At 49.5% G+C, this 27,658-nt stretch overlaps 1 protein-coding gene across 3 annotated transcripts in view; it reads right to left on the reverse strand.

Annotated features, from left to right (window-relative positions):
* Positions 1-4,133: 4,133 nt before the first annotated feature.
* The window catches only part of LOC105472088 (zinc finger ZZ-type and EF-hand domain containing 1), a 139,950-nt gene continuing 116,425 nt past the window's right edge, over positions 4,134-27,658 (reverse strand). For 2 of the 3 annotated variants that reach the window (XM_011725043.3, XM_071082169.1), the window contains 13 exons: positions 25,622-25,821; positions 23,398-23,517; positions 21,866-22,057; positions 20,405-20,505; positions 18,570-18,705; positions 18,107-18,466; positions 17,062-17,205; positions 15,125-15,293; positions 14,848-14,946; positions 14,200-14,365; positions 9,540-9,693; positions 8,808-8,879; positions 4,134-6,912 (listed from right to left, as the gene is read on the reverse strand). In XM_011725043.3, coding sequence (XP_011723345.2) covers positions 6,832-6,912; positions 8,808-8,879; positions 9,540-9,693; positions 14,200-14,365; positions 14,848-14,946; positions 15,125-15,293; positions 17,062-17,205; positions 18,107-18,466; positions 18,570-18,705; positions 20,405-20,505; positions 21,866-22,057; positions 23,398-23,517; positions 25,622-25,821 — 1,994 coding nt within the window. In that variant the 3' untranslated portion in view covers positions 4,134-6,831. Of the gene's footprint in view, positions 6,913-8,807; positions 8,880-9,539; positions 9,694-14,199; positions 14,366-14,747; positions 14,947-15,124; positions 15,294-17,061; positions 17,206-18,106; positions 18,467-18,569; positions 18,706-20,404; positions 20,506-21,865; positions 22,058-23,397; positions 23,518-25,621; positions 25,822-27,658 lie in introns of those variants that run through there. The other variant, XM_071082168.1, reaches the window with a different exon arrangement.

Consider the following 27,658-nt stretch of genomic DNA (forward strand, 5'->3'; position numbering starts at 1 on the left):
CCTACCTCAGTCACCTGAGCAGCTGGGACTACAGGCATGACCACCATGCCTGGCTAATTCTGTTTAGTTTTTGTACAGATGAGGTCTCACTGTGTTTCCCAGGCTGGTCTCCAACTCCTGAGTTCAAGCGATTGATCCTCTTGCGTTGGGTTCCCAAAGTGCTGGGATTACAGGCCTGATCCACTGCACCTGGCTATACATTTTAACTTACTAGAATCAGCTTGTTTTATTTTTTTAATTTTTATTTATTTATTTTTTTGAGATGGAGTCTTGCTCTGTTGCCCAGGCTGGAGTACAGTGGCAGAATATCAGCTCACTACAACCTCTGCCTCCCAGGTTCAAGCAATTCTCCTGTCTCAGCCTCCCAAGTAGCTGGGACTACAGGTGTGTGCCACCATGCCTCGCTAATTTTTGTATTTTTTTTTTTTTTTTTTTAGTAGAGATGGGGTTTTGCCGTGCCGCTCAGGCTGGTCTCAAACTCCTGACCTCAGGTGATCCACCTGCCTCCGCCTTCCAAAGTGCTGGGATTACAGGCATGAGCCACCGTGCCCAGCCTCAGCTTAAGATTTATATTAACTTTAATTTTAATGAGATGTAGAAACATGACTCCTGGCCAGGCGTGGTGACTCAAGCCTGTAATCCCAGCACTTTGGGAGGCCGAGACGGGCGGATCACAAGGTCAGGAGATCGAGGCCATCCTGGCTAACACAGTGAAACCCCGTCTCTACTAAAAAATACAAAAAAAACTAGCCGGGCGAAGTGGCGGGCGCCTGTAGTCCCAGCTACTTGGGAGGCTGAGGCAGGAGAATGGCATAAACCCGGGAGGCGGAGCTTGCAGTGAGCTGAGATCCGGCCACTGCACTCCAGTCTGGGCTACAGAGTGAGACTCCGTCTCAAAAAAAAAAAAAAAAAAAAAAAAAAAAAAAGAAACATGACTCCTATATAGCTTTTTTCCCTTTCCCTCCTTTTTGCAGAATATTAGTTGTTATAACTATAACTATCACATCTATAAATGTTACAAGCCCAACAATAAATTGTTATAATAATTACTTTAATTTTATGTTTTCTACAGAAGCTGAGAGAAAAAGGAGACTAAGTATGTATAGCTTTTATTAATCCTCTTTTTTAAGAAAATAATTTCTAGGCCAGGCGCGGTGGCTCACGCCTGTAATCCCGGCACTTTGGGAGGCCAAGGTGGGTGGATCATGAGGTCAGGAGATCGAGACCCTCCTGGCTAACACGGTGAAACCCCGTCTCTACTAAAAATACAAAAAACTAGCTGGACGTGGTGGCGGGCGCCTGTGGTCCCAGCTACTTGGGCGACTGAGGCAGGAAAATAGCTTGAACCTGGGAGGCGGAGGTTTTCAGTGAGCCGAGATCACGCCACTGCTCTCCAGCCTGGGCGACAGTGTGAGACTCTGTCTCAAAAACAAAAACGAAAACAAAAACAAAAACAAAACAAAAAACAGTAAATTAACTCACAGCTAGAAGATACCAGTCAACAGCTTGGTGAGCCTCACGTGGAGAGTGAGAAACTCTCTTCACTGGGGAATCGACGGTGGTCAGTGGCCGCAAGGAAAAGGAGGAGAGAACCATCACCTGGTGCTTTCATTTTCGCCCTCACCTGCCTGAAAGCCCAGGGGGAAGCAGGGCAGGAGAATGAGTGGAGGAGGAAGTGGAGGAAGAGGCAGGATGGAGAGGGCAGGGAGAGAGAGGCGAGCCAACATCTTTGAGTCCCTGGAATTTAGCTTTGCCTGGAGCTAGATGGCAACCCTCGGGCTTTTCGGTTTTGTAAGTCAACCCATTTCCATGTTAAGTTAGTTTGGAGCGTCTTTAACTTGGAACTGAAGAAATCCCAACGAATCCTGGGACAGCGCCTCCAGATCGGAAGTCTAGAAGCTGGTTGGGCGTGAGCAAAGCTACGTCCGCCAAGAACCCCAAGAAAGAAGAAGAATTTGGTAAGGGAGGCCACCTGTGGCTTGACTAGACACTGTTGGAGGACTTTTTATTTCTGGAGCTTTACATTTCCTTTCCGTATACTGTCCATATTCATGCCATGAGAAGACAGCTATGATTATTTCAACCTACCGGAGCCAAATGGTTGCAGAAAGTTGGGTCAGAAATGTTTCCCGCTGAGGCGAGAGGATACCTCGCCATCGCCTGGAGATGGGTAGTTCTAGGGCTCAAACAATGGAATGAAGGCCTAAGACTGTCAGACTTCTGGCTTTCTGCTCCCACGGCCCCAGAGTGTTGGCTTGTCAGCCTCCAGCTTTTTACCTGATGGCGGCAAGAGTGTGTGCGAGGCCAGGCACCTTGTCTGAGCACAAAGGGAGTGCGTAGGAGCAGGGCTCCTTCCCCAGAGCCTCTGGAGAATGCAGCCAGAGAGCCATCTTGTTCCTGGAGAGGGGTCCCAATCCAGACCCCAGAGAGCGTTCTTGAATCTCACGCAAGAAAGAATTTGAGGTGAGTCCACGGGGTAAAGTGAAAGCAAGTTTATCCAGAAAGTAAAGAAAAAAAGAATGGCTACTCCATAGGCAGAGCAGCCTTGAGGGCTACTGGTTGTCCAATTTTATGGTTATTTCTTTTTATTTATTTATTTATTTTGAGACAGAGTCTCACTCTGTTGCCCAGGCTGGAGTGCAGTGGCATGATCTTGGCTCACTGCAACCTCCGCCTCCTGGGTTCAAGCAATTCTCCTGCCTCAGCCTCCCGAGTAGCTGGGATTGCAGGCACGCACCACCATGCCTGGCTAATTTGTGTATTTTTAGTAGAGACAGGGTTTCACCATGTTGGTCAAGCTGGTCTCGAACTCCCGACCTCAGGTGATCCACCGGCCTCAGTCTCCCTAAGTGCTGGGATTACAGGTGTGAGACTGCGCCCGGCCAGGCCGTTTTGACTTGGCTTCCGTCTGAGTGCCTGGGCTGCTCACTGGTGGTTCAGCATGAAGCCCCGGCGCTGGGTCTGTGGAGGGCATGTATTGAGTGGGTGGGCCTCTGTGCTGCAGCCATGGCTGCGGGTCTGGGCTTTCCACCTGCCTCCTGGGTGGTTCGAGGCTGACCTCCCACAGCTTCTGCCTCTCCATTAAATGAGGCTCAGCTGGTGGAACTCCATGTTTCTCTTCAGTTCTAAAAGCTTGGGCTCAACTTGCCTTGGCTCTCTGTACCCTTCTTCTTAGGCCGCTGGTTCTGGCTTAGTCTCAGCAGTGACCTTAGTCACACCAGCCGGGCAGGGCTCAGAGGGACACGCCTGCTTTTCAGAGTGAAGCCCCAGTGTGCTCGGGGACAAGGTGAGGCAGGGAGGGCATCAATCTCTCTAGCACCAGGCCCTAGAGAGCGCCTTGGGAGTGGCACAGGCCTGGGAGCACCCGGTTCTGCTGAGTCTCAGGCTGAACCCAGTTTCTCTCTGGGCTGAGGGATGGTGAGGGCTGAGGATGGGTACAGGCCCTGACTGGGGCTCCCCTCGAAAGCAGTCTGGGGCTTTGGGGGATGTGTCAGACTCTGCCGGGCTGGAACAAATGGGCCTCAAAGGTTGGTTAAGTGCAGCCCCCGCCAAGAAGGCACTCTTCTGTTATTTGCCCGACAATCCTCAGCCTCAGAATGCCTCTGGGAAGGGGACAGAGCAGCGCGTGGCAAAGCAGAGGCTGGAGGGAGGAGGAAGCGGGAGGCCCAGGTAAACCTCGGGCCACACTTGGGTCAGAGGTAGGGTCAACAGGCCGGCGGGAAGGCAGCCAGTCCTGCAGGGCAGCCGGCGCTCTGACTGGGGCCCTGCCTTCCTCCTCCGGGCTCCACAGTGTCCTGCGGGCTACCAGAGCGGTCCACGGCGGGCGGTGGGGCCAGGGGTGCCTGGCTGCAGAGCAGAGGCCCCGAAGGGACGGCGCCATGCGTGGACACCTCTGGATGGCCGCTCGGGGGTGGGGGTTGAACCAAAGCCCTGGGATCGCCGGGGAAGGGGCGGGGGCTGCGGGCTTGGGCGGAGGATGGTCTGGAGGAAGGGCTACAGCAGCTCTCCATTCCTTTCAGCCCTGAGCCCCGAGCGCCCGCCTCGCATCCGTTTGGGCGCGGTGTAAACTCCACGCCTGAGCTCCACGAGACACGGCGGGGCGAGGGAAAGACGAGTCCACACACAGGCGTACCTTATTATATAGAATTTGTACAATATATTTCTCTTCGTTTGCATATTTTACCCACAGCTTAACATCCTTTTTACAGGCTGAACTCAGGTTGATAGAATCAAAATTCTTTCAACCAAATAAGAAAAATTCAAAATCGTAAACCCGTAAGAAAACAAATTAAAAACGGTGATGAAAATACGTCACTCCTCTCGTTAGGAACAGTGTCTGTTTGTACAACAGGTATGCTCTGGAACAGGATTTCTTTACAGCGTAGGCACGTGTTTCCACCTTTGCGGGCTTCGCCTCCTCGGGGCCTGGGGCTCCTGGAAAGCTCGGGACGCGGCGGCTCTGGCTCGGCAGCGCCACCCGGTGGCCGGAGGCAGAGGCGGCCGGGCGGAGCCGTCGCGGATGCGGGCAGACTCAGGCTTGTTTCCCATGAACTGCAGCGAGGAGGCCAGAACAGCAAGGGCGGTGGGCGGACAGGTGCTCTGAAGAGCCCAGCGTTTATCTACAGCTGATCTTCCCGATGGGAGGATGGAGTACAGCGGCGGCCACTGCCACAAGGGGTGACTCCTGCCCTGCTGCCCGCTTTACTCGGAGTCTGGGGTGTGGAGGCGCGTGGGTGGTGCCATCTCCTCGGCTACCTTCCAGGTTGGCTGAGTCTGAGCACGCAGCGGGGCCTCCCTCCCAAGCACCAAGCCTTGTTTCCTGTGAGTCCCCCTCTTGGCAAACTCCTCACTGGGAGACCTCCTCGGGTCTGAGGGGCGCAGAAGGTGGGGCCTTCTCTGGGAGAGGCGTGCAGGCAGCTCCCAAAGCAAGGTTGGTTTGGCAAACAGCAAAAGATGGGAAAAGGGTTTCTACGGAGCCAGCAGCACCTGCCTATTCAGGTACCAAGCCACGGGAACCTGGCCAGGCCTTTCCACCAGGCGATGGCCTCAGTCCTCAGGCCACCGAATTCCAGGACCTGCCCCACGTGTTCCTGTCTCCCTTGAATCCCACCCTCCGCCCACCCCGGGATAGTTCTACCAGAACTCTGGGGATTAGCTGAGAACTTAATTGTAGGGCTGTGAAGCCTGCTGCACCTCGGAGTCCTGACCCACCAGGCAAAAGCGCTCTTATAGGAAGATGCTTCCAGACCTACAGACCCCGGCCCTTGCAATCCAGATCCCTGCAAACCCTGCAGAGAGGGGCCTTCAGAGGCCACGGGCCACACTGGGTCATGGCAATGCCGACCTGGTCAAGCTTGGCCTTGGTGGGTGGGCCCCTTCTCTGGCTCTGTGTGGTGGCACGTGCTTCCGGCCCAGACACTGCCCCTAAAGGCGTGCTCCATCCCCACAGGTCCACTAAGGCCGGCACGCAGCCCACATGGCAGGCTTGCTTCATGTTCCCAAGCGTGGCTCTGGAGGGAGAATCACCATCGGCACTCCAGTGCAAGACTAAACCCATCAAAAGAAAAATGTAACAGCACTGACTAGAACTAATGCCGTTATTGCTACAAGTGACAGCCAAACAGCCACGCAGAGTCCCAGAGGTGGGTATGACAGACCACCATGACTGTCAAGCAGAAATAAAATGATGTGGGTTTTTACTCTTTTTTTTTTTTTTGAGACGGAATCTCGCTGTGTCTCCCAGGCTGGAGTGCAGTGGCCGGATCTCGGCTCACTGCAAGCTCCGCCTCCCGGGTTCACGCCATTCTCCCGACTCAGCCTCCCGAGTAGCTGGGACTACAGGCACCCACCACCTCGCCCGGCTAGTTTTTTGTATTTTTAGTAGAGACGGGGTTTCACCATGTTAGCCAGGATAGTCTCGATCTCCTGACCTCGTGATCCACCCGCCTCGGCCTCCCAAAGTGCTGGGATTACAGGCTTGAGCCACCGCGCCCGGCCTGGGTTTTTACTCTTAAGATAAGATATCCTCTGATTATCTTCAAGGTACAGCAGCTCACGCGTGCTCCTCACATTCTGCTACTTTCACAGAATGGTCAGTCCCGGGTCATGCCCTTGAGCCCCTCCAGGGAGACAGTGTGGTTCTGCTCTAAAAACGTGAGGTGGAAACTGAAATACATCAAAACAACTGAGAAACTGCGGTGGTGCTGCCTGGTGCGTGAGCGGACGTACAGGGGCGCCTGCCGCCTGTCCCCAAGGGCACTTGTTCCTCTCAAGGAGTTCTCTGGGAGGGCGCGGCCGTGCAGGGAGCTAGCTCGATGCCTGGTTCGGTACTGGATGCTTGGGGATCGGTGGTGGCCAGGAGGGGCTCTCGCCAGTTTTGGTTTGGTTTGAAAAGCAAAGAGGTGCTCCCGGGCCGGGCAGCCGCTGGCGGTCTTGCTGGAAGGGTGGATCTGGGTGGATTGTGCCTCCTCTGAAGGCAAGTGAGACAGAAACCAGTTGAGAGGCTGCTTCCAAGTCTTCCCAGGCCCATGGCTCCTGCAGGGACAGCCTCTGGAGAAAGCTGGTCTCTGAACCTTCTCAAGGGCCCCCTGCCCACCCTTTCTGAGGCATTCTGCACTGCTTGGCTTATTTTCAACATGCTACAGCCTGTGCTTGTGTCCAGCCTATGCACAGGAACTCTTGGAGACGTGGCTGCTTGGCATCCGAATTGGAGTGGAAGTCAGCTCAAGGAGAGCCAGGTACTGGCGCTACAGGAGTGTTCCTGAATGAGGCTGGCTGTCTGCTCTAAAGTCCCTGTGGCAGATGAGCTAGTCCCACGCGCCACACCAAGGGCTAACACTCCACATTCCAGAGGCGGGTGGCCTTGTTTGGGTAGTTGATGGCCAGGCTGATGGCAGCAATGTTCTGCAGAGCCTGTGGAGGGAAAGAGAGTTGTCGCCAGTGTCAGGAGCCACTCCCTTGTTCACTGAGTGCTGATAAGACCCTCGGCTGAGCACTGAGGACGAGGGGACGGAGGAGGGGGGCCTGAGATGAACCAGATGTGTTCCCCTCCCCCAGAGGCCCACAGGGTGGAGGGAGAGAGAAAATGCTTTTAAGAGCACGTGAAAGCTCCAAATGTAGGTAGGAATCATCACTGTCCAGGGGGGCAGTCCCAGTGCAGGGGCTCAGAAGGCTGTCCGCAGAGGTCTGGGAAAACACTCTGGGGAAAACAGTGCAAAGATGCAGGTGGGGAAAGGCATGGCACTCACAAGAAACGAACAGCCAGTGCTGGGGACCAGAGGGAGTAGAGAAAACAGGGCCAAGGGGGCACTCAGATGCCCTGGAGGCAAGGCCGGGTCCGTCAGGCCTTCAGGTCTGGGCAGCAAGAAGGTGGAGGTGGCCGAGGGAGGAAGAGGGGGTTGGCAGGGAGAGGTGTCAGGGAGAAACGCCAGAACACTGGTGCAGTACACTCGACAGGCTGTGGGGAGGGTTAGAAGAGGGTAAGGAGGAAATGGAGACTGGACAGGGGCCGCAGAAGGGACCCGCCCACAGGCAAGCCGCCATGCTGAGCTTTGGGGCCAGGACGGCAAATATCACAATTTCGTTACATGGTGTCGTGAAACCTGGGGTGGCAATGTTGGTAGGTAGCTGTTGGGGGTAAGGGAGTTTTTATTCTGCCTACAGGTCTCGGGTGAATTCACACAAACTCTTCGGTATGGGCTGGGGGCATTCCCACTTCCGAGCGTACACGTCAAAGCCTATGGCAAGACAGACAACCTTTTTCTGCGAAAGGGCAGTGTGTTCGGAGAATACGTCCAAAGGACAGAGCGCCGCGCTCAAGCAGGGCTCTCGGCTGGGTGTCCCGGCCGGGTGTCCACCCACGGGTAACCCTGTGAGCCTCAGTGTCCCTAGCTGTCTTCTGGGGGTGTTGGGCCACACACATTATGATATTCAAGGAGTCCAAGGTTTTCAAAATGTAGTCTGGGGCCAGGGGACTCCCGAGACCCTTTCGGGGTCTGCAAGGTTCATTTTTCACTTTCCTTCTCCTGAGTATACGGTGGAGTGTTCCAGAGCCTGACGTGTGATCTGACTGACTGCAGAGGCAGACATGGGAATCCAGCTGTCTTCTATGAGCAGACGTGAGGGGTCTGCAGGGATAAGCACAGCGCCACCCTCTGCAGGCTTTCCTTTCTTCTTTTTTGGTCACCTATTTGTCCCAGAGCACTCAGTAATTACTTCGTTTTGAAAAGTTAGAGTTGTTTTTCACAAGACGTGTTATTCATGTTAACATGAAATGGGTTCACTACTTAAAAAAAAAAGGTAAAGGTTTAAACTTTTGCTTACGTTTTAGATCGAAAATCTCATTTCTAATGGCACGTATGGCTATATGTATAATACACATACCCAAAAGCTTTCTGAGCTCCTCAGTCAGTGAAAAGTGTGAAGCATCCTGAGACCAAACAGCTGTCAGCAGAGGAGTTCCGCTACCAGAGAAGCAACTCACATCTAAAAATATGTGAAATCTAACTCCATGGAAACTTCGAGAATCAGCCAAACTAAATTTAAGGCATCGGTTGTTTTGGTTTTAAAGACACAAATTCTTCTGACCCCACAGTTTAGAGTGAATGACTCTGATAAATGGGGCTCATGCGTGCTCTCTGAGCACCCGGAGGAAGTGCAGTCACAGAACTGGATGGAACAAGCTCTGTGTAACCTCCGGGTGGATTCTGTCCTACTCAGACGCAGTGCGCAGACCTTCTCCGCCCTGGCAATGGTGAGACGGTGGCCCCGCAGCCTGGGGGCCAGCTCTGTTGGGGTGGAGAGAGTACCTGTGCCGCACAGCGGAGAAGGTGGTCGTCCGTGGTCAGGGCCAGCAGGTAATCCTGCAGCACGCCGAGCTCCTGCAGAGAGAGCAGGGCTGTGAGCGACAGTGCCAGATGCACAGTGCAGCTCTCCCAGACCACCTGGGACACCCGCCTGCGAAAGCAGAAGCCTCTCGCGGGTGGACGCTCCTCACTCTGCCTGGCACCTCGCGGCACTGCCTTGCTCAGAACCCCGGCAGGAGCCTGACTGGCAGGAGCCAGGTGCCCACTGCCGGGGCCGCCTCTGCCTCCACCTGCCCTCGGGTGAGCAGGCCGGGACCCCTCCTCAGGCCAGTTTCCTCATGTGTGAAAGGAGAGGGAAGCTACAGAACTCTGAAAGGCCCTTTCAGCTCCCACATTCAATGAGTCTATTGTGCTGAGGGGAGGGAAAAAAGAGGAGGAAGCGGAAGTAACCCATCATTTTATTTTCCAAAACTCACTGCTGTCCAGGGCTGATCCCAGGCGGTTTTCCCCCACTGGCTCTAGGCCTGACAAAATAAGCAATCTCAGAGCTGACCTGAGGGTTTCCCAGGGCTGGGAGAGGCGAGAGCCTCAGACTCTCAGCCACGCCTGTCCTGTGTGGCCTGTCGAGACCCCTGCCACTCAGGCTCAGATGGGGTGGCGACTTCTGCCCTGGGTAGCAGAGGGAGCGCACACACACGGAGGCACCGGGCTCCCTGCCCAGACCTCAGGCCTCACCTGGGCACGGTTCTCGGTGACGAAGAAGAGCTCAGTGAGGGCACGGTGCAGGGGAAGGAGGATGCCGGGCTGTGTCACGTCCTCAAACAGGCTGTACTCCATGTGGGTAAAGAGCTGCCACAGGGGCTTCAACAGCGCAAGGTCACACAGGTCACTGCGGGAGGAGCCCCGGAGGTGGTCAGTTCAGTGAGGGCCACGCCAAGGTCACATGGCTGACAGCTGGCAGGAACCACAGCTCAGACCCTCCCTCTCCCACAGCTGGTACCAGTGATTATAAAGCACTCTCACCTATGCTCCCCACAAAACAGCCACAAATAGTCACCAACAGCAAGGAAGTAAAGGGGCAGAACCTAAACTTCAAAACCAGGCTCCAAGGGAACAGGAGGTCTGGACGTGTGCTCACATGCATCTTGAAAAATGGATGTTATGGGTTAGACATGGTGGCTCACACCTGTAATCCCAGCACTTAGGGAAGCTGAGGTGGGAGGATCACTTCAGCCTAGGAGTTGGAGACCAACCTGGGAAACAGAGTGAGACCCTGTCTCTACAAAAAATTTAAAACAAAAAAACAAAAAAACAAAAAACAAACAAGAAAAAACTAGCTGGGCATGATGGCACCCAGCCATTCGAGAGGCCACGGTGGGAGGATCGTTTGAGCCCAGAGGTTGGAGGCTGCAGTGAGCCATGATTGCGCCACTGTACTCTAGCCTGGGCAACAGAGTGAGACATTGTCTCTTAAAAAAAAAAAAAAAAGCTATGAAGACTTTCCAATGAGAGTGGGAACTCATCTCAAGATAAATATTAAATGAAAAAAAGCAAGATGTGGCCAGGTGCAGTGGCTCATGCCTGTAATCCCAGTACCTTGGGAGGCCGAGGTAGGCGGATCATGAGGTCAGAGTTCGAGACTAGCCTAGCCAACATAGTGAAACCCTGTCTCTAAAAATACAAAAATTAGCTGGGTGTGGTGGTGGGCGCCTGTAATTCCAGCTACTAGGGAGGCTGAGGCAGGAAAATCGCTTGAACCCTGGAGGTGGAGCTTGCAGTGAGCCGAGATCGTACCACTGCACTCCAGCCTGGGTGACAGTGCGAGGCTCCGTCTCAAAAAAAAAAAAAAAGAAGAAAAAAAGCAAGATGTAAAACTACATATACAAAATAAAATTCAAAGATAACCTGCATATACAGTATTTTCTCTATGCATATGAAAAGCAACAGTAAACAGACATAACAAAAGATGCCATCAGCAGTTGACCCTATCAGCTTTCTAGGTTTTCTACAATGCTCACTGCTTTAATAATCAGAAAAGGACACTGAAGACAAACGTGATGGCTCATATTTGTAGTCCTAGTTAAGAGGCTGAGGTGGAAGGATCGCTGCAGCCCAGGAGTTCACGGCTGCAGTGGCTATGATGGTGCCACTGCACTCTAGCCTGGGCAACAGAACGAGACCCCACCTCTAAAAAAAAAATTAAAGAAAAAAAAAAGATGGTCAGGAGCAGTGGCTCATACCTACAATCCTAGCACTTTGGAAGGCTAAGGTTGGGGGACTGCTTGATCCCAGGAATTTAAGACCATCCTGGGCAACATGGTGAACCCTGTCTCCACAAAAAGTAGAAAAAATTAGCTGGGTGTGGTGTCACACGCCTGTAGTCCCAGCTACTCAGGAGGCTGAGGGGAGAGGATCACTTCAGCTCGAGAGGTGGAGGCCACAGTGAGTTGAGATGGCACCACTGCACTCCAGCCTGGGCAAGAGAGCGAGACTCTGTCTCAAAAAATAATAATAAAATAAAATAATAGAATAAAATAACGACGACTACCATTGTTATGATTTTCGGCTTGGCTTACGAAACAGAAGAAGATGCTTGCAAGGTTGCCCGGGCAGAAAGCTTTTCCCTAAATAAAACACAACCCCTGCTGAGAGAATGAACTGAGGTTTTTTTTTTTTTTTTTTTTTTTCGTTTTTACTCAGAGGGAGGCTGTCCTTTGCTTTAATTCCAACTCAATATCCTTTGAAGAAGAAAAATTATGAAATAAATAATATTCTAGAACTTGTTATATGGCTATATATAATTACATAATGTTGGATTTTGCTTTTTTAAAAAAATTTGCTTTTTCTCTTATGACTTGAAAAATCATTGTGTATATTTAATTGTTATCCTGAAGCCAATCTCTTTTTCCCAGAGGAATAAATCTTCACAAAACAAAAAGGACAATTCTGATAGCTTTCCAGCTGGGTTTTCAGAGAAGCATCAGCATGGGAGGTAAAATGTACCTGCGAGCTGAGAAGGTCCCTCCCCTGAGGACTGCCCCTTGTGTGTGGCCTCCAGGCCAAGCCCTCAGGCAGGCCCCCCTCACTCTATGAGGAGCACACATGAAAGAGGCTAGGGTGGCAAGGCCACCGGGAGTTCCCTCTGGGCTGGGGACGGAGGGTGCAGGGGGTCCCCGCTGGAAAGAAGGTTGCCAGTGGCCAGCAGACTGCAGGCAAGGGCACAAGTCTTCCTTCCGGCTGCAGGTAAGAAGGGCCCACCAGCCAGGAGACCATGGAGATGTTCCATGCTTCATAAGCACTGCTCAACCAGACTGTTCTTTTTTTTTTTTTTTTTTGAGACGGAGTCTCGCTGTGTCGCCCGGGCTGGAGTGCAGTGGCCGGATCTCAGCTCACTGCAAGCTCCGCCTCCGGGGTTTACGCCATTCTCCTGCCTCATCCTCCCGAGTAGCTGGGACTACAGGCGCCCGCCATCTCGCCCGGCTAGTTTTTTGTATTTTTAGTAGAGACGGGGTTTCACCGTGTTAGCCAGGATGGTCTCGATCTCCTGACCTCGTGATCCACCCGTCTCGGCCTCCCAAAGTGCTGGGATTACAGGCTTGAGCCACCGCGCCCGGCCAACCAGACTGTCCTTACTGGACTCGACGCTCAAGTGAACAGAGCTAAGCCCGTGTGGGGCTAAGTGATCCTGTCTGCGTATGAGGACATGGGGGTAACAGCAAGCCTGCCCAGCCCAGGAGTTTGAGACCATACTGGCCAACACAGTGAGACCCCATCTCTATAAAAAAACAAAATTAGCCAGGTGTGGTGGTGCATGCCTGTAGTCCTAGCTACTTGGGAGGCTAAGGTGGGAAGATCACTTGAACCCAGGAGTTGGAGGCTGCAGTGAGCTATGATCGTGCCACTGCACTCCAGCCTGGGTGATAGAGTGAGACCCTGTCCCCCACGACCACCAAAAAAAGAAGCAGGGCTCCTGTCTCTTGGTTGAGGGGGAGGTCAGAGACAGCCTCTCAGCCACCCGGGCTGATTCACAAATATTGAACATTCACGAAAATGTCAATACAGTGACCTAGAGCCAGAGGGGAAGAGGGAGGGTACAAGAGGAGAGTTCCAGGCAGAGGGGCCAGCAGGTGCAAAGGCCCTAAGCAGGGACCAGTTTGTCTCCATAAATATTTGTTGACTCAATGAACGATAGAAGATTCTAGAGAATATTGATTGTACAGAATCGGCCATGGGGACTCGGAGCTCTCCCCTCTCTCTCCACGCTGCCTATGGACTGACTACACCAGCCATCATGTTCTCTCCCCTGACTTTCAGAGTCCTTTATTATTTTAATGACAGTTCCATATTCCATGAGAAGATAACCTGTTGCTTCAAATATCATCAACGCACTCTGGCTGGCATTCTGTGTGTGTCTGTCTGTGTGTGCTTTGGAAATGCAGGAAAGAGGAGGAATGAGCTTCTGACAGGTAGGTTCTGAGGAAGGAGGGTGGTGGCCAAGTAGACAACATATATGGCACACACAGTCACTACCACCTTCCCTCATAGATGAGGAATAAGGCAATTATGTCTACAATCCCCAATTCAACACTATATGTCCTACCTAGTGCAAAAGGCAAGAACAGCGTCTAAGCACTGAGAGGAAGAAATAACATTTATTTACATTATGATACGTCTGTACACTAAATAATCTGCATAGTCTTAGAATGAACAAATTTAGTAAGGTCACTGGATATAAGGGCAATATACAAAAATTAATTGTATATCAGCAAAAAACAAAGCTAAAATTAAAAAATACCAATTATAGTATCAAAAACATTAAATATCTAGTAATAAATTTAACAAAATGTTAAGTCCTCTACATAGAAACCTATACAATATTACTAAGACCTAAACAATAGAGGAATATAAGTAGAATATATAATGGCTGTGGATTAGAGGACTTGGTGTTCTAAAGATCTTGATTCTCATCAAATTGATCTATAGTCGCACCACAGCACTCCAGCCTGCATGACAGAGTGAGACTCTGTCTCAAAAAAAAAAAAAAAAAAAAATCTATAGAGTCAAATGGAGATCCACATGGAACAAAACTAACTTGATGCCTACCCCTTCTGTCATACACTCAAATGCTTTCCAGGCAGATAGTCCTCTAAGTGTGAAAGGAAAAACGAGTTTCTGGAAGATAACATAGGAAATACCTTCATGACCTTTGAGTAAGGCAAACATTTCTTAAACAAGACACCAAGAACGTTAGCATAAAGCAAATGGCTGAAACACTGGAAGACATTAAACCACAAATGTCTTTTCATCAAAGACACCACTGACAGCATGAAAGGGCCAGCCACAGACTGGGGATACATACGCCTGGCAAAGGGCTCCCATCCAGGACACTGCTTACCTGTGGCCACAGCATCGCACAATCCTCAGAAGTAAGTGGATGGCTTTTAATCGTTGATGGCCAGTCTGGCGACAGGCCACGCCCACCAGCCATTCCCAAATTTTTGCCAATGGGAGATGAGGCACAACCCTTTCTTCTGACAACATCTGTTTCAAAATCTCGAATCCTGGCCAACACCCCAAAACACAGATATACAAACAGAGACATGTAATAAGTAATATTATTATATAAAGTATAACAATTGTGTATGTTAAGAATTCTATTATAAACTGCTCAAATTTTAATCAATAGGATGAAATAACTGCGATCATTTAAATTCTCGCTGAAATGAAGGCTCTTGTAAAAATGACACAGGGGTCATATTTTCAGTTCCTCCTTTTTTCAAAATGCCCAGGCAAATTCTAAGAGAACAAGCATCCTTTTCGGGCCCTGACAGAATGCCTCTCATAGCTGGCCACTCAAGTTTACAACTAGCCAATGAAATCACATTCAGGAGTGACAGGTGTGGGGCTTGTGAGACAAATTTGGAAAGTGTGAGAGACAAGTACCTGCTTTGATTTTAACCAAGATCAGTGACATCATGGCACCCACAGCCATGGAGTGTCCCTGGCAGGCAGATGGTGCGAACGCAAAGCCCAGAGCACACACCTGTCTGGAACCGCCCCAGGTGTCCGGCCGTCACGGTGAATCTGTAGCCCCACTCGGTGTTGCTCATGTCGGAGGTGAAGCGGTAATACAGAGTGTCTCCTAGGCACACAAGAGTCAGAGGCAGGTCAGGAACTGGAGCAACAGGGAACGACAACAGAGGTGTGTCGGATGAAAGCTATTAAACCCCTTTCAACATTCTCCCGTAAGGCCCCTTCTCGGTATGAAGTTGAAACACTGCCTGTGAAGAACCTATCTAATCGAGTATCTGTTTCACTACCTGGAAGCTCAAAATCTTTCCACTTCTGCTGAGACCCGCTGAAGCTGTGTCGGTCTTGCTGGAAGTCACTACTGCTGGACATGGCTAACTCGTCACAGCCCTCCTCTGTGTTGCACTGAGAGTCGAATTTGATTGAGAGGTAGATGGCACCAGGAATGTGAACTTTATCCTAGAGAGGGGAAATGGAGAACACTTCTGTTGATGCTGCTCACTAGACACTGACTGCAGCTGCCCCGTGCTGAGTCCTGCGGCTGGACCTGGGTGCGTGAGAAATGAGTTAACCACAGCCCTGGCCTCCAGGAGTGCACGGTCCAGCTGCGGCGAGGAGCATGCACGGACTGCAAATGCGGTGCGAGGGAGGCACAGTGGGGCAGGCGGCACGGGGTCCCAGAGAAGGAGTGTCAGGCTGCTGTGAAGAGTGAAGAGGACAGGAGGACCCTGCCAGGAGAAGGCAGGAGTGGGAGGCAAGGTGGACCTGAGTGCGTGGGGTGCGTTTCAGACAGCGGAACAGCCCTGTGAAGGTCTAGCACGTTCAGGGAATGGGAAGGAGCTTGGCATGTTTGGAGTAAAGGGTGTGCTACATGGGCACATATGCTTGGGAAGCAGGAACAGGGAAAAGACATGACCCCAGAGAGGCTGGCAGGGGCAGACACTGAAGGCCCTGGGCATGAAAATGAGGCACTAAGATTCTGGACAACAGGGAAAACCCTGGAAAGCTTTGGTGAGGCTTGCACGGTGTAGCATCACTGACAGCTGGTGTGGAGCAAGGCTGGGCTGAGGCAAAAGTGAGGAAATCAGAAAGTAGCAGCAACAGGAACTCCAGAGAAGGACAACGGGTGTCTAGGATCAGTGGAGAAGACAAGACCTCTCTGGGGTCAAACCTGGTGGCTGACCACATGTGCCTGTGTGGGACCAAGGGAGTGGGGCTGGAGCGCAGGAACATGGCGAGAGAAGAGACTTGGAAGGAAGGCAGTTAGGAGATTATACTTCTGAAAAACAAAATCTCAGCTGGCCAATAACCCAGTTCTAAATCGGTTTTCATCATCCACCTTTGCTGCTGCAGGTATCTTCCGCTCAGAAGTAGATGCCTGGGCAACTCCAACATTTCCTGTTTTCTCTCTAACATTTTTAAAAGTGCTAATGGGGGCCAGGTGAGGTAGCTCACGCCTGTAATCCCAGCACTTTGGGAGGCCGAGGCAGGCGGATCACCTGAGGTCAGGAGTTAGAGACCAGCCTGGCCAACATGGTAAAACCCCGTCTCTACTAAAAATACAAAAATTAGCTGGGTGTGGTGGCAGGTGCCTTTATTCCTGCTACTAGGGAGGCTGAGGCATGAGAATCACTTGAATTCGGGAGGCGGAGGTTGCAGTGAGCTGAGATCACACCACTGCACTCCACAGCCTGGGCGACAGAGTGAGACTCCGTCTAAAAAAAAATGTGCTAAAGGATATACATGGCCTTAAGTCGATGAGAATAACGGAGGCTGCCCCATTCCTGCCTCATCAAAATGCCTACCTCCCTGCCCAGATACAAAGTTAAGGATGGAAAAGATGAGACTTTGATTCAGTTATGGGAAATTTAAAAAGGGGCTGTAGTATCCAAGGTGTGGGCAGGTCATTAGGAGGCAGCGGAAGAGTGAGGGTCCAACCTGGACCACATTCAGACTCACTGTCTCACTGTGACGCCAAGCACTCTCTCTCAGGAGCTTGCTGCAGGGAAAGTAAAGCTCTCCTGCAGCACGAGGTGGCCCATTTTCTTCTACTAAAACAAGCAAGGCCCGGAGAAGAGACTTGTTGTACAGAATCCCTGGCCTCGAGGAGGCAGACTGCAGTTGGTTCCAGGAAGCGCTTTCTTGGACAGGTCTCTGCTGTCCAGGGGACTGATGAGGTCTGTGCCACTCAGTAGCCCTTACAGGACCTGCTAGCCCCAGGCCCTACCTCGAAGTTGGTGTTGTTGTTATAGGGGTGTTTCGATTCCCTCACTTGCACCTCCATTCCTGGCTCCTCCATGAACTGGCAGGCAGCCAGGGCCATGGTCCCCAGCATGTCCTCTCGGCAGCCCTGGAGCACTTTCTGCAGGATCTGGTAGGAAGCAGACAGATAAGGTCAGGGCCTGCTAGTGGCATCAGGAAGAAGGGACAGTTTACTTCAACCCAAGACCCACCCAAAAGTGCTGGCATCATCTTAGACCTAGGACAAGCCTCTGTGACTCCATCACCCAAAACCAACTCCACCAGCCTCTCACTGGACCAGGCTGTTGCTGTCAATCAGGACACTGCAGTCCTTTCAGAATGATACTGCTTAGAGGTGGTCTCAAAGAACTAACAGAACCAGTCATAAAGGGTCCTGGTCCTTGAAGGAGTCCCCAGCCAAGCAGGTGGATTGGCCTATGGATAAATAATGACCACACAATGTGATCGATGTCTACAGTGAGGTGCAGAGTTGGGAGCTCTAGGTGGCAAGAACCGGGGGAGGACATGTCCACACAAGGGCCTAGTAGAGGCAGGATGGCTCCCTTTGTCCCTTCTGAAAGCTCGATAGGCTAGAGCAAGCCTGCCAGCACCTGCAGCGCTGCAAGGCCGGGCAAGGACCTCGAGGTCTGGTGGAGTTCTCAGATGGGCAAAGCAAGGCTGAGAGGCCAAATGAACTTCCTCATGGACTGTGTGTTTGTGTGTGACGGTGGGTGAGGCACAGGATCAAAAAGGAGCTACCGAATGTGCCTCAAGATTTCTGCACTTGGAAACTGGGAAGATGGCGACAAAGCTTTCTGGTTCAGTTGGAAATTGCGCTCAGGGCCCCTGAGTTCCTCACTAGCCCAATCCTTGGGAGAGGATACAGTGGCCCTACCTTTGCTGCATTCACACCTGTCAGGGAGCCGCACAGCCACACAGGTAGCCTCGCTCCAGGAAGCACTCACTGGAGGAAGCCTGTGGGGCAGAGGAAGAACCTGGTGGGTGAGCGCAAGCTCAGTCTGCATAACTACCTTCTCCCACTCGTGCTTTTCTTCCAGCTGCATGAACATATCCAAAATGTAGGTCATATGGGCAGGGCCACTGAGCTCCAGGATGTCCTCGCTCACTGGCACGTGGCTAGGCCACTCGGCGAGCAGGGACGCAAGCACGTGGCGGGCGTACAGGACAGCCGTGGCCTCGTTCACTCGGAAGAGGTAGTCCCGGACAGCCCTCTTACTCTTGCAGTTCAGCTCCTTGTGCAGGAGGGCGGCGCTCTTGCTACGGCGCTGCTTGGCATAGCTCTGCTGCAGTTCGCTCTCTGTGCTGGAGATCAGCTTCTGGGTCACAGGGTTCGATTCAGCAGTGGCTTGGTCGCAGCGTGCAGGCCGGGACTGCAAACCCAAGCCCACCGTCACAGAGGTCTAGCCTTCTTACAGTGGTGCTATGGGGTGGGGGATGAGGTGCGGACACTTTGGGTCTGGGGGGGTGACATACCAAGCATGGCAGGATAATCATGTCTGTATCCACAGCTTTGGCGCTCTGCTCTTCCAGCCTCAGACTCTTACTGGGCTGCCACCGCTGAGCCAGGGACCGTATCCTTTCATCTGTGGTGAGCTCGTCACCATCAAACCTGAAGAAAGGCAGCACAAAGTTGAGTACCAACAGTGTACAGAGGCCAGAGTTTTAACCTGCACTTAAACTTGTTGGCAATGTTGATCAGAGTTGTTTTTCTGTTAGTATCAATGACATTATCATATTCTGTGTTTTGCCAACTGGATTCACAGCCTTCACTTATTCATGGATACAGAATGCATGCATGCATGCTCTGGGGCAGGGGATGCAAACTCTCCTGCAAAATCCATTCTCCTTTTCGATCTTTTTCATTTTTTAAATTAATTTAAATGTTTTCTTTTCATTAAAAAAAACATTTTTTTTAAAATTTATTTTTTTAGAGATGACGTGTTGAAGCTATTGCCCAGGCTGGACTGGAACTCCTGGGCTCAAGCGATCCTCCTGCCTCAGCTTCCCTGGTAGCTGCAATCACAGGCTCACACTACCATGCCTGGACTCCCCTTCTCTTTTTTTAAAGACAATTTAACAGAGTTTAACTGAGCAAAGAGTGATCCCCGAATTGGGCAGCTCCTGAATCAAAATGGGTTCAGAGTGACTCCATGCTGTGGTTGGAGGTTTACGAACAGAAAAATGAAAATGACACACAGAAAACAGAAGTGAAGTACAGAAACAGCTGGAATGGTTACAGCCTGGTGTTTGCCTTATTTCAACGCAGTCTGAACAGTTAGACGACTTTGGCCGAAACGTGGTGGCCCTTCTCTCTCTCTAAAGCTCCCTAGAATTTTAGCAAGAGCTATAGTCACCCAGCGAGAGACATGGTTAGCAGCTAGATGTGGTGATGCCCCTGGGTTCCGGGCAGTGCAGGTGAGCAAGGTGGTGTCCCACCTCGACTAATGGCGCAGTCCCTTCTCCACCTTCCCCCTTTCCTCTGGGCTAGAACCGAGACGTGGGGTGGCCAAGTGAGTTTCCACTCCACAGATGAGAACGCTGGGATTGCTGGGTCACTCTGTGGAGCACAGCTGTCACCCACCCCAGACTCTGCCCACCTCTGGACTGTTATGTGAGAGAACACACATTCTACTGCCCTGATACATTATATTTCTTGTTTCTTAGTTACAGCAGCTTAGACTGTACCCTAACTAATGCAACCCTGCTTCATCTCACAAAGGCTTTTAGGCAATATATAAGAAACTCATAAAAGAGACACATGAAATGTAAAATAAAAGACAAATTAAATGAGAATTCACAATTAGAGTAAGAAGAGTCAAAATTAGGATATGGGGGATGGAGGAAGAGACCAGACTGCAGATATGTAAAGTTCTACCCAAATTAAAAAGCTGGGCCCAAGAACTAGCTCTGAACTTCCTGGCCAAGAGAAAGGGTATGTTCTTAATTTTAAAAATCTCTTGAGCAGAAGTTCCTGTTCTACACTATCTGCTCCCTGGGATTACACACGAGAGCCATTTTGGTGCCTGCCTAATTTCTGCGTCTGTAAAATAAGTTTCCTCTCAGAAACTTACTTCTCAGAGGCAGACTACAAACATCAGTTTTAAAGAGGAACCACAGTGCCCTTCGAAGATGATCCAGGTAATGCAGCACAGGCCACCTCCCACCTCGCCTTACAAAGGACTAGCAACTGCTTCCCGGCCTGTCAGAGTGTCCATCAATCCAGAAGCCGCTGCCAGGAGGGGCACACCCTCCTGCCCTCACATGTGCTCTCCCTGGCCACACTTCAGCTGCACCGAAATGTCCCTTACCTCTTCTGAACCTCCAGGAAGAAAGAATCAGTCTTTTTCATCTGCAGTTCGTATATGGCCCGAAGAATGTGCAGAGGGGCATTGAGGGCATCATGAGCCATCTGGAGGCCCGGGGAGGACAAAGACAAGAACCATTAAAAGTGCTTCAATACAGTTTTGATAAACTGAACTCAAAACTGAGAAGATAATATAGCAAAAGCTTCCACAGGTTATAATTGAGGAACATTATATAGGTAGTTTAAAAAGCATATACAATTGTAAGCACTAAAACATGGACTGTAACACCTACATTAGGATTGTAATTTCAAAGGAAATTATAAAACACTAAAACCCCAAAGAAATATCCTATCAACAAAATACAGTGCTAATAGTAGATACTTACTCACCACATCATATTCACGGCTAGCATCTCTATAACCGTTTTACACTCAAGTTTGACAACTAGCACACATATGGGCACGGTATTTTCTTTGGATTTTTTTTGACACAGGGTCTCACTTGGCTGCCCAGGCTGGAGTGCAGTGGTGTGATCATAGCTCATACCACTGAGTACCAAAAGCGTAGAAAGGCAAGAGTTTTAACCTGCACTTAAACTTGTCAGCAATGTTGATCAGAGTAGTCTTTCTGTTAGTATCAATGACATTATCATTTTCTGTATTGTGCCAACTGGATTCATAGCTTTCACTTATTCATGGATACAGAAATGCATGTATGCTCTGTGGCAGGGGATGCAAACTTTCTTGCAAAATCTGTAACCTTGAACTCCTGGGCTCAAGTGATCCTCCTGCCTCAGCCTCCTGGGCAGCCAGGACTACAGTGCATGCCACCACACCTGGCTAGTCTTATTTTTTGTAGAGGCAGGGTCTTGCTAAGTTACCCAGGGTGGTCTTGAACTCTTGGCCTCAAGCGATCCTCCTGCCTCAGCCTCCCAAAGTGCTGAGATTACAGGTGTGAGCCACTGTGCCTAGCTGGGACTTGGTTTTTCTGACATTCTATCCTACCTTCTGTTTACTCCTCATTTAATTACAACTTTTGAAGTCCAAGCCCTCATCCTTTTCATATTATTCTGAGGAAGAATAGATTACCTAGGGGAGGTAAGAGTGTATTTCTGAGAAACTATGAGGAAGGAACTATTGTAGAGAGTTCATGGACGAGCCTTAGGGCTTTAGTAAGCCCTGGAAATTCATGCAAAATTTTACATACATATTTGAATGTGTATTTTATGGGGAGAGAGGACCTAAAGCTTTTGAGTTTATAACCCAATATATTAAGAACTATTGCTGTGGGGCTTTTCTGTTCTTCTGGATCAATTCTGCACAACACAGATTGAGTCTTTAGGAAGTGAATTCTCAGGACAGCCGACGGAAGCGTTTTCATGTTTAGGCTGAAACATGGCCCGGGCCAAAGAGAAGTCATCCCTCAGAAGCCCCTCCCAAGCCACATGACGACTCAAGCACACACCAGGAAACATATTCTGGTGGGCTCATCCAGGCCCTCAAGGGGGTCCAGCTTTTTCTGCTCTGGGTCGCCAGGGCTGCTGATGGGCCGTTCCACCTCTTCCTCTCGGTCCCCTCGCTCATCCAGCTCTAGGTCTCCGTGCTCAGCCAAAGCGTTCATCTCCTTTTTTGAGGAGTACAGCATGATGGACAAAATCTACACAGAAAGAAAATCCAGCTGAATGTGAGCGCTTAGTGGGCGGGAAGACGGTACAGTCCTTTAATCATGAAAATATTGGGCCTAACCATTTTAAGACATCAGAATTTACTTGAAGAATGTGAAATTAGAAAAGAAACACGAATGTATGTTTAATTATACTTTGTAACCAAAGAAATACTAACTGAACCCTATGGGGACCTTTGTGTTTATTAACTTTCCCACAGATGGTATACACTGCTATCATCCGTTTTAGAACTTCTTTTGGCAAAATGTAAAGAGCTAGGGAAATGCTCATATGCTTTCACCCAGCAACTCATCTGTTACGAATAATGTAAAATATACGAAGTTATTTTCATAATACGCTCAGTGAAGCACTAATAGCAACAAAACTGAAAGCCACTTTCATGTATTATATGTATCCATAAAAAATGTTATGAAAACTACATCGAAACCTAGAAAGAAACCCACATGCCATCAGTTTCTTTGAATAAGATGCTCACGATGTGGTCTAGATTTACACATGCACCGTAAAACGCATAGAAACAAAACAAGAAGGAGAAAATACACCAAATGCTAATGGCAGCTGTGTTTGGGATAGAGTTTGGAGGGTTTTTTTTTTTTTTTAATAAAGTTTTCTGCAGTGTGGTTCTAATAATAAAAAATTTTAATTGAAAATATCCCCTAAGAATAAAAGTTCAAATACTCTCCAAATTATCCATTAATATGTTTTAGCATAGTTTCCTTAAACCTAACCAAATCCTCTTCTGGCAACTGAGAGCTGTTTCTGCAGGTTCCAGCCTCTGCTGGGTTGTGAATGGCCGCTCACTCCCTCCTATGCGGCGGCAGCCTTTCCTGGGCCTAAAGCTGGCACTGGGCACAGAAAGTCCACAGGGAACCACAGTAGTTCCACTAAGAAAACTCTAAGGTCTAAGGGGAACAGTAATAAAATTACAATGATCAACTAAAATCCTACGTAAAAATAAACGTAAGTGAGGACAAATTTAGAGGCTGATATTGGCTGAAAGCAACTTTAAAGGGAAATAAAAATTCAAGGGTATACTTTATTACCATGATATAATGGTTAATCATGTGTTTCCATAAAACACTTCTCTTCCACTGTTCTTTGAACAAACATTAAATTCATTTTCCCTGACAGGGGTAGACAGGTGTCATAATCCCTATTTCCGAAAGGGAATACAGAAGCAAGGGAGTTTCCAACACTGTACTAAATGAGCGTGCACAGGGCAGAAGTAACTGGAACTCGCTGACGCTTCTAACTCCTAGGCCAGTACATCTGCACCAGGAAAAGAGGAGCAGGAGTCCCTCTCGTCTCTTACTTCCAGGTCCCGGAGGAGCCACGTTTTACTAAAGCCAGTCCCTTTGCTGCATTTTTTCACCAGCAACTTCAGCAAATCGGTCTGAAGGAAGGTAGCATGGGTCTCTTCAAAACCGTGAGCCTGCCACGCAGAAAAAGAACGATTTGTGACTGCCTTGGAGTGAAGAAGGTACAACCTTAGCTATAACTCAGTCTGTTCATTCACTCATTCATTCATTCATTCATTCAACACATACTTTTGAATGAAGCCTATTTTATGTCACATCCCGCTGCTCTAACTTCCAAAAGCTGTCCGGTGCTCTTTAGGCTAAAATCCAAGCCTCTGATCATGGCTGACAGAGACCAAGGTCCCTGCCTGCTTCTCTGGCTGCGCACCCCCTCTCTCCTGCATTATCCTGAAGCCTGGGAGGTGTTCTTTCTGCTCCTTGACAACCACGCTTGTTCCATTTTGAGGCCTGGAGCTTGCTACTCATTCCGCGTGGAATGCTCTGTCCAGTTTTCCCAAAGCTGACTCCTTATCTATCAGTTCAAATTTTACTAGAGTAAGGCTTTTTTTGACCCACAGCAGTTTTTCTTGCAGGCTCCCTGTTGTCTCTCTTGCCGGTCAGACCGTAAGCTCCAGGAGAGCAGGGACCTTTTTTCTGGCTCAATACTACATACTCAGTTCCATCTGGCCCTTGGTGCTCAACAAATATCTGCTGAATGAAGGATTCAAAGACAGAAATGACTGCTGCCCTTAGGGAGTTTATTTTCCCTTTCCTACTACAATGTAAACAATGGAAACAGTAGCACATTGTGATAAATGCCATGAACTCAAGAAACAGCAGGCTGGGCACCATGGCTCAGGCCTGTAACCCCAGCATTTCGAGAGGCGGAGGCAGAAGGATGGCTCAAGGTCAAGAGTTCAAGACCAGCCTGGGAAACACAGCAAGACCCTGTCTCTAAAAAAAATAAAAAAATAAAAAATTAAAAAAAATAACTGGGCATGGTGGTACACGCCTGTGGTTAGTCCCAGCTAGGGACTGAGGCTGAGGCAAGAGGACCCCTTGAACCAAAGCATTTGAGGCTGCAGTGAGCCATGATCACAGGTCTATACTCCAGCCTGGGCAACAGAGCGAGACCCTGTTTCAAACAAAGAAATGCCAGAGAAAACCCACAAACAAACAAACAAAAGAAATAGTAGATGAATGGTCTCAATTCTACAACCACAAACTCCCAGTGTAGATTAGAGCTGAAATGCCGCTGAGTCCAGCTCCTGCGGTGTTGAGTGCCCTCCATGAGCTCCCTATCGGTGCTTCCGCTGAATAGCCTTCAACTTTTCAGCTGAGCTCCTCCTTTCATGGATATCTCTATTGGGAAGATGATCCTAAAGTGAACTGACATGTGTTTCCTTGAAAGATCATTCCTCTGCCTCTCAGGTATTGGAAATTCTCGTAAGTCAGCGAGCATGCTCATCTCCATGCCAAATATTGCCCAGCCTGTTATTTTGTTTTTTTGTTTTTTTTTTTTTTTTTGAGACGGAGTCTTGCTCTATCGCCCAGGCTGGAATGCAATGGCATGATCTCGGCTCACTACAACCTCCGCCTCCCAGGTTCAAATGATTCTCATGCCTCAGCCTCCCGAGTAGCTGGGATTACAGGTGCGTACCACCACACCTGGCTAATTTTTTGTAATTTTAGTAGAGACGGAGTTTTGCCATGTTGCCCAGGCTGGTCTCGAACTCCTGAGCTCAGGCAATCCGCCGGCCTCGGCCTCCCAAAGTGCTAGGATTACTGCTGTGAGTCACTGCGCCTGGCCATTGCCCAGTTTTTCAACTTGTCTACCTCTTTCCACTCCAATTGCCAAATCTGTTGCTCATTCCCTAGGATGCTAGCTCCCTTTATTCTTCCCTTCATCGTCTATGATGAAGCACAGGAGTTGTCATTTAGAGAGGAAAGTTAGAAACTTTTCAGTCAAGTTTTCTCTTCATCTGACAAAGCTGTGTTCCCATGAAGTAGTAGTACTGGATTCCTTGAAACAATGGAAAGACAGAGAAGCCAACTATTGGGAAAATAGTATTTCCTCTTTGAAGTTATCTGTGCGCAAGGCCCACGTGTTTTTAAAAATAATCAAGATCCTATGGTTTACCATCCATCGAAATCAGATGGCATTTCCTCCTAGTTAATCCCCACGCAGATGTCAAATTATAGCCAGGTCCACTGCCAACTGCAGAAGCTCACCATTACCTTTAGTGTTTTATACAATCCTTTGAGGGCCAGGGACAGGACCCAAGTTGCTTCCACTGCCTCGGGACAATGGCTGTCCATGCTGGTTTGCAGAAGGTGACTGGCGATAAAGGCAAAGTGCTGGGAGTATTGGCTCAGCTGGGCCTGAGAGTCACCACATTCTTGTCCTCCTCCCTTCTGGACCAGCTGGTAGTCCTTCACTGAAGGGTGACATCAGGCAGAAAGAGAAAGGCACAAAAAGTACAGTTCATGCTTCCAGCAGCTATTTCTTCCATAGGAACATGCCTTACTAAAGTAGGGACTGCAGAAACACAAATCTCCTGGGCTCAGTCTTAGCCAATAAAGCCAGCTTGCAGGTAAACACAAAAATAGTAATGGCTACCTATCCATCAAGCAACTGAGTGGGACAATTTGCATTCTTACTATTGTGTATAAGAGGGCCATCTCCACAGGTGTTAACAAAAGTTCTTAAAAATAGCATACATGAGGCCGGGCACGGTGGCTCATGCCTGTAATCCCAGCACTTTGGGAGGCCAAGGTGAATGGATCACTTGAGGTCAGGAGTTCAAGACTAGCTTGGTCAACATGGTATAACCCCATCTAAAACTACAAAAATCAGCTAGGTGTGGTGGCACACGCTTGTGATCCCAGCTACTTAGGAGGCTGGGGCAGGAGAATCACTTGAACCTGGGAGGTGGAGGTTGCAGTGAGCCAAGATCGTGCCATTGCATTCCAGCCTGGGCGACAGAGCTAGACTCCATTTCAAAAAAAAAAAAAAAAAAAAAATAGTACACATGAGATTTCCATTTCCAAACAAGACAGAACAAGAGAGACTGGATTTACTCTCCCACCTTAAACAACCAGAGTACTGAATACTGAAAAAACATGAAACAATAGCTTGCAAATATTGGGCAAAAGGTAGTATAGGACTATGGTCCCTGAGAGAAGGGACATAAACTAGATCAGCCCTCCAATAGCACCAGCTATCTGCAGACGATTTCCAAGCTGCAAAGTGGGAAGCAAACATTCAGGCAGAATCCAGCAGTCTCAACGAATTAAAGATCAGAGTTCAGGGAGGTCAAGGCAGCTAGAATGTACAGGGCAGAGTATCACAGAGCAGGGAGATGCACAGAGAGAGGGGTGGGCTGGGGAGAGCTCTCCGGAGATCCACAGAGTCGATCACAAGTCTGTGGCTGCATACTGACCTGCACATTTCTGTGAAAGGAAACTACCTGGGGCAGGAGAAAGAGCTACAGCAGACAGAACAATTCCTGGAGCTCACAGAGAGCTGGGAATATTTTGCCTTTCCAACAGAGAGAGTGGAAGTGTCCTGGTAGAGATGGGGGTGGGGGCAGAAAGAATATTTGAATACATAATGGTCAAAACTTTTCCAAATTTGATGAAAACTGTAAATCTAAGGAGCTCATTAAACACCTAAGCAGAAGAAACATAAAGTCATGTCAAGGTACGTGCATAATCAAACTGCTAAAAATATAGCCAGAGGAGAAAGAGACATTACAAAAACATAGCAAAAGAAGAATGACAGCAGACTTCATCCCAGAATCTACACAAGCCAGAAGACAATAGACCAGTATTTTTTTTTTTTTTGAGACGGGAGTTTTCGCTCTTGTCACCCAGGCTAGAGTACAATGGAGCGATCTCGGCTGACTGCAACCTCCGCCTCCCAGGTTCAAGTGATTCTCCTGCCTCAGCCTCCCAAGTAGCTGGGATTACAGGCGTGCGCCATCACACCCAGATATTTTTGTATTTTTAGTAGAGATGGGGTTTCACCATGTTGGCCAGGCTGGTCTCGAACTCCTGACCTCAGGTGATCCACCCGCCTCGGCCTCCCAAAGTGCTGGGATTACAGGCGTGAGCCAACATCTTTAAAGTATTTGAAGATAAAACTCAGCTTAAAATTTTTTACCCTGCAAATTTATCTTTCAAAGATGAAGTTAAAAAAAGTCCCCCAGGTGAACTGAGAGATTATGTAATGTCTGACCTGCACTACAAATAATGTTCAGTGCAGTTTTTCAG

Source organism: Macaca nemestrina, chromosome 17 (assembly GCF_043159975.1).
Source record: "Macaca nemestrina isolate mMacNem1 chromosome 17, mMacNem.hap1, whole genome shotgun sequence".
In the NCBI taxonomy this organism is placed as follows: Eukaryota; Metazoa; Chordata; class Mammalia; order Primates; family Cercopithecidae; genus Macaca; species Macaca nemestrina.